This window comes from Chiloscyllium plagiosum, chromosome 28 (genome assembly GCF_004010195.1).
Source record: "Chiloscyllium plagiosum isolate BGI_BamShark_2017 chromosome 28, ASM401019v2, whole genome shotgun sequence".
NCBI classification, from domain to species: Eukaryota; Metazoa; Chordata; class Chondrichthyes; order Orectolobiformes; family Hemiscylliidae; genus Chiloscyllium; species Chiloscyllium plagiosum.
This window is the reverse complement of record NC_057737.1, coordinates 20268248-20274942: the sequence shown is the minus strand read 5'-3', so window position 1 is coordinate 20274942 and position 6695 is coordinate 20268248. Positions and strand designations below refer to the sequence as shown.

The 6695-nt window shown below is 40.7% G+C and overlaps 1 protein-coding gene across 2 annotated transcripts in view; it reads right to left on the bottom strand.

The window, feature by feature from the left end:
- Window positions 1-6695, bottom strand: part of acaca (acetyl-CoA carboxylase alpha) — a 263482-nt gene that overhangs the window by 234627 nt on the left and 22160 nt on the right. For both annotated transcript variants that reach the window (XM_043718470.1, XM_043718471.1), the window contains 3 exons: window positions 6494-6626; window positions 3510-3648; window positions 1684-1793 (listed from right to left, as the gene is read on the bottom strand). In XM_043718470.1, coding sequence (XP_043574405.1) covers window positions 1684-1793; window positions 3510-3648; window positions 6494-6626 — 382 coding nt within the window. The remainder of the gene's footprint in view (window positions 1-1683; window positions 1794-3509; window positions 3649-6493; window positions 6627-6695) is intronic.

Genomic DNA, 6695 nt, shown 5'->3' with positions numbered 1-6695 from the left:
GGTCACTGCCTGCCATTTTGAAATGGAGCCGTTTATCACTACTCTTTGATTCCTATCAGCCAAGCAACTTTCAATCCAAGTTAGTACTTTGTCCCCAATACCATGCGCCCTAATTTTGCTCACTAATCTCTTATGTGGGACTTATAAAAAGCTTTCTGAAAGTCCAGGTACACTACATCTACTGGATCTCCCTCGTCCATCTTCAGAGTTACATCCTCAAAAAATTCCAGAAGATTAGTCAAGCATGATTTCCCCTTCATAAATCCATGGTAACGTTGACCTATCCTGTTATTAAAATCCAGATGTGTCGTAATTTCATCCTTTATAATAGACTGCAGCATCTTTCCCACCACTGAGGTCAGACTAACTGGTCTATAATTTCCTGCTTTCTCTCTCCAACCTTTCTTAAAAAGTGGTACAACATTAGCCACCCTCCAATCCGCAGGAACTGATCTTGAATCTATCGAACTCTGGAAAATAATCACCAACGCATCCACGATTTCTCGAACCACCTCCTTCAGTACCCTGGGATGTAGACCATCAGGCCCCAGGGACTTATCATGAAGACCTAACAGTCTCTCCAACACCATTTCCTGCCTAATATTAATTCCCTTCAATTCAGATCCTTCAGCCACTGTTACCTCAGGGAGACTGCTTGTGTCTTCCCCAGTGAACACAGATCTGAAGTACCAATTCAATTCTTCTGCCATTTCTTTGTTCCCCGTAATATATTCCCCTGTTTCTGTCTTCAAGGGTCCAATTTTAGTCTTAACCATTTTTTTGCCTTTCACATACTTAAAAAAGCTTTTACTATCCTCCTTTATATTTTTGGTCAGTTTACCTTCGAACCTCATTTTTTTCTCTGCGTATTTCCTTCTTAGTAATCCTCTGTTGTTCTTTAAAAGCTTCTCAGTCCTCCGTTTTCCCATTTATCTTTGCTACGTTATACTTTTTCTCTTTTAACTTTATATGTTTCTTAACTTTCCTCGTCAGCCACGGCCACCCAGGCCTCCTCCTAGGATCTTTCTTCCTTTTTGAAATGAACTGATCCTGTATCTTCTGCATTATACACAGAAATATCTGCCATTGTTCCTCCACTGTCATCCCTGCTAAGGTATTGCACCATTGAACTTTGGCTAGCTCCTCCCTCATAGCTCCATAGTTCCCTTTATTCAACTGAAATATTGTCACTTCCGATTGTACCCTCTCCCTCTCAAATTGCAGATTGAAGCTTATTGTATTATGGTCACTACTTCCCAATGGCTCCTTCACTTCGAGGTCCCTGATCAATTCAGGTTCGTTGCACAATACCTGATCCAGAATTGCCTTCTCCCTGGTAGGCTTCAGCACCAGCTAATGGCCAGCCTTATTAACTACAAGTTTGCCATTCTTTAGCGGGATCACTTATGTGGCGGACCCATCATCTCAGAAGCAGCAATGCTATTTAGAAGAACTTGCAGAGTGCTTACTTGGCCTTGCACACCTAATTAGAATTATAAATGCATTGAAAACTATTCTAAAAGAAACATCTCTCAGTTGATTATATTATTAAAGGCACAGCCTGAGGATTTAAGAGTTTGAACCATTTTAAAAAGGAAATATATTTGCACTATAGAAAATTACAAAGTCTTTATTTAAAATTACAGTAAACAGGCCAGTTAGTAGCTGTTTTTCTAGCAGTACCTGGACTGGAATGCGTTTTGCAATGTCTAGTATCAGCTCAACATTTGCATAGTTGTTGTTGTTTGGTCCTCCAGGTACAGGAACATAGTGATCTGCCATTTTAATATACTCTGCAAAACAAAAGCAATATAGTATTTCAGAACACTTGTGGACATTGGTAGTAATCTTCAAGGAACATACAAAGATCAGAGGTGCACAGTTACTACCTGAATTTACCATAACATGCTACAGCTGCAAAAAAAAAAAAGAGCTTTGGATCAGGAAAATGACTGGGAGATAGATAATGTGAACAACCAAGTTTAACACAAATGCTCAATGAACTGGATGACCACTCCTCTCTCCCCACCCAGTTCTCACTCTGACTCTTGCCAGTACATCATTCTGTATGCACCATTCCCCTAGCAGTTTTCCAACTAGTTATTCTTTGCATAAGAGCCAAGGCAGTGAAGTTTACAAACTTCTACGTGGACATTTCTTCAGCAGAGGTTAATTGAATAGCAGCCAGGAGCAGAATCACTGGCTGATATGTAGATAATGCGAGATGATGAAAATAAAATGGAAGGAGGCATGTGTGGAACATAAACACAGGCAGTTGGGTCTATCAACCTACTTCTGTGCTGTATTTTCTAAATGTGTTTTCTTTCTTCTCTGTAATTTCCAGCAACTATTTTACATAGGACATTGGTAAAATAAGCACATACCAGGAATTAAACTTGGAATGTGTCTCATCTATCTGGATCAACACATTTAACTACTAATATACTCAAAAACATGTCACTGCTCTGATCTTGATCTTACAAACAAACAGCAACTACAAAAGTGGCACACATGAAACAGTGACTCGAGCTTTGGACTAAAAGGCTTTACTGTACCCTAAACCGGAGATTGCAGGCCCCAACATCCAAATATATCCTTCGTTACAGCTGCTAAAGATACTCTTGCTTTTGTCATAACCGCTATTCTTTTTGACAATTTGGACAAATCTTTACAGTCCAAAGTAGACAAAGCCTTGCAAGATAAATAATTATTGAGCAAAAGTAACTGCTTAGACTCTTCCAATGCTCTCCTGCCTAGCTTCACATCTTCCATAAAGCTAACCTTATGCTAAGTTCTGCTGCGAGTACCTGAACCCGCATTAAGCTCTGCTTGCCTACCATCCTTGTCTTTGTTTCCTGACCTACATTGGCTCCAGGTGGAGCAACAACTCCATTTTAAAATTATTATCCAGGTTTACAAATTTTTCCTGGATCTATTTCCATCTTTGTAAACTCCTCCAACTGTCCAATCCTTAGAGACAATTTTGCTTCTCCATTTCTGATTCTCTGCACTCCACAAACGGAGGCCATGCCTTTTTCTGTAACACCAAAGACATAGGAGCGGAAGTAGACCATTTAGCTCATCACGTTTGCTCCTCCATTCAAAGAGATCATGGCTGATCTGATAATCCTCAACTCCACTTTTCAGCCTTTTCCCAATAACCCTCAAATTCTTTACAGATTAAGAGTAACTCTATCACAGCAATGAACAGTTTTAATGGCCCAGCCTTCACAGCTCTCTATGGTAAAGAATTCCACAGATACACAACTCTGAGAAGAAATTTCTTCTCATCCAACTATTCAGGCATTAGAGTCTAGAATTCCTTTCTAAAAACCCTCTCCTCCTTTAAGACAGTTGTTAAAATCTCCTGATTAACTCATTTTGGGAGGGGGTGGGGGGGGGTGGAACTCTGTCAAAACATTTCTAACACAGTTAAATGTCCCATAACACTTCACAGAAACACGTTAAAGATATCGTAGAAATTCATGTTGTTGCTGTTGATAACAGACCTGCATTAGCTTTCAAGTCTTCCGGAGTTACCATAACGACAAATCGTATCGCACGCTCATTCCTAAACATTTCATAAGACCAGCGCCGTATAGACCTCATGCACTTCACTGCTGCAATCCCATTATTGGCAATCAGTACCTTTTGGACAAAGGGCACCAAGTTATTTGGTTAAAATATGAACTAAATGAATACTACAAAAGATATAAAACTGCAGGTTAAATTATCATCTACAATAATTCTGAATGCTTGAGATTTTATTGTGAATAACTATTTTTCCCTGGGAATGGAAGAAATAACTTATATATGGTATGTGAAAAAGAATGGATTTGATGGGTCAAATAGACTTTTGCATTCCACGAGACCTTGGTCATTGTAAGGGCATCATCCAAACATTTTTTTTCACCATATCTAAAATACTCATCCTTAAAATACTGCTCGTTCAAAATGAACATTCATTCTTTCCCACTGAACTATTTAACATAATGGATTGAGTTTTTTGAAGAAGTAACAAAGAAGATTGATGAGGGCAGACCAGTAGATGTGATCTATATGGACTTCAATAAGGCGTTCGGCAAGGTTCCCCATGGGAGACTGATTAGCAAGGTTAGATCTCATGGAATACAGGGAGAACTAGCCATTTGGATACAGAACTGTCTCAAAGGTAGAAGACAGAGGGTAGTGGTGGAGGGTTGTTTTTCAGACTGGAGGCCTGTGAACAGTGAAGTGCCACAAGGATCGGTGCTGGGCCCTCTACTTTTTGTCATTTACATAAATGATTTGGATGCGAGCATAAGAGGTATAGTTAGTAAGTTTGCAGATGACACCAAAATTGGAGATGTAGTAGACAACAAAGAGGGTTACCTCAGATTACAACAGGATCTTGACCAGATGGGCCAATGGGCTGAGAAGTGGCAGATGGAGTTTAATTCAGATAAATGTGAGGTGCTGCATTTTGGGAAAGCAAATCTTAGCAGGACTTATACCCTGAATGGTAAGGTCCTAGGGAGTTTTGCTGAACAAAGAGAACTTGGAGTGCAGGTTCATAGCTCCTTGAAAGAGGAGTCACAGGTAGATAGGATAGTGAAGAACACATTTGGTATGCTTTCCTTTATTGGTCAGAGTATTGAGTACAGGAGTTGGGAGGTCATGTTGCGGCTGTACAGGACATCGGTTACGCAACTGTTGGAATATTGCATGCAATTCTGGTCTCCTTCCTATCTGATGGATGTTGTGAAACTTGAAAGGGTTCAGAAAAGATTTACATGGATGTTGCCAGGATTGGCGGACTTGAGCTACAGGGAGAGGCTGAACAAGCTGTGGCTGTTTTCCCTGGAGCGTCGGAGGCTGAGGGGTGACCTTATAGAGGTTTACAAAATTATGAGGAGCATTGATAGGATAAATAGACAAAGTCTTTTCCCTGGGGTCTGGGAGTCCAGAACTAGAGGGCATAGGTTTAGGGTGAGAGGGGAAAGATATAAAAGAGACTTAAGTGGTAACCTTTTCACGCAGAGAGGGTGGTACGTGTATGGAATGAGCTGCCAGATGATGTGGTGAAGGCTGGTACAAATGCAACATTTAAGAGGCATTTGGATGGGTATATGAACAGGAAAGGTTTGGAGGGATATGGGCCAGATGTTGGCAGGTGGGACTAGATTGGGTTGGGATATCTGGTTGGCATGGACAGGTTGGACCGAAAGGTCTGTTTCCATGCTGTACATCTCTATGACTCTATAACTACAGCAAAGAATGATGTGGAGGTGCCAGTGTTGGACTAGGATGGACAAGGTCAGAAGTCACAGAACGCCAGGTTATAGTCCAACAAATTTATTTGAAATCACAAGGTTTTGGAGTGCAGCCCCTTTGCCAGGTGACGAAGGGAAAGCATTTCAAAAGCTTGTGATTTCAAATAAACCTATTGGACTATAACCTGGTGTTGTGTGACTTCTGACCACAGCAAAGAATAGAATCACAGGATGGTTACAGCACAAGATGCTGTTTGACAATTTAGCTAGTCCCAATCCAGCCCTTTTCTGCAGCCTGGCAAATGGTTTCTCTTAAGACAATTATCCAATTCCCTTTTGATAACCAGAACTTGATCTTTTCCACATCTTAGGCAATGTATTCTAGATCATAACCATCCACAGAATGCTGCCTTTAACTCTATCACATTATATCCATGTCCTCTGGTTCTCAACTCTTCTGTCAACTCTCTTCCTACTCTGTGTAGACCGCCTTCAACTTTTGAACACCTTTATCAAATTTCCCCAAAAGTCTCTCTTCTCTTAGATTTAGAATAACTGTGGACTCGACGGTCTATCCACTCAATCATTCCTGTATACGTTTTCTGCACAGTCTCTATAGCCCTCACATCTTTCCTTAAGCATGGTGTCCAGAATAGGACACAATTATCCAGTGGAGGCAGAGTCAGAGTTTTGTGAAGGCTCAACCTAACTATCTTATGATTATACGTAATGCCTCTACTTAGAAAGTTCAGAATCATAAATTAACCACTTTTGCAACTTGCCCTCAGACTGGATTATAACGATCCTTGGATCTCTCCATTCCTGCACCTCTTCCTTTCGAATCTTATTCTTTAGTTTGCATCAACTCTCATTTGTACAACCCAGTTCACCTTTCTTAATTCAATTTTATCTACCACATTTCATCACCCTGTCAATGTCCCCTCAAGTCTACCACAATCTTCCTCACTGTTCACAATATTCTGCAGCATTTGTAACTTTTGAAATGTTGTTTTGCACACCCAAGGCTAGGTCTTTAACACAGATAAAAGAGCTGCAGTGGCTCAATTGCCATTCTCTGGCACATGAAACAACCATTCACAACTGCTGTGTTTCCTATAACTCAGTCAATTTTGAAGAGCAAGAGGAATGCTCTGAGCTGTTTCTGTTATTGGTCAGGCAACCATAGTGTTCCAAAGGCTAAAAGCCAGGCCAACCTACTGAAATGAAAGCTTTTTGCTTACCTTTTCAATAACTTTATTGCCTCCAAATCGAGTTACAAACTCAGCTGGCGAGGCAACAGTGAAATCCCTCTGTAACTCCAACTTCTTCCTGTCCCTTCCTTGCCTCATCAAGTGCAATCCTGACATGCTTGGCCTGTGGAGGTAAGCAGCAATTTGTTGGTAAGAATAGTTTGTTGGTGGCTGGTTGACATGGTTTGGCAAC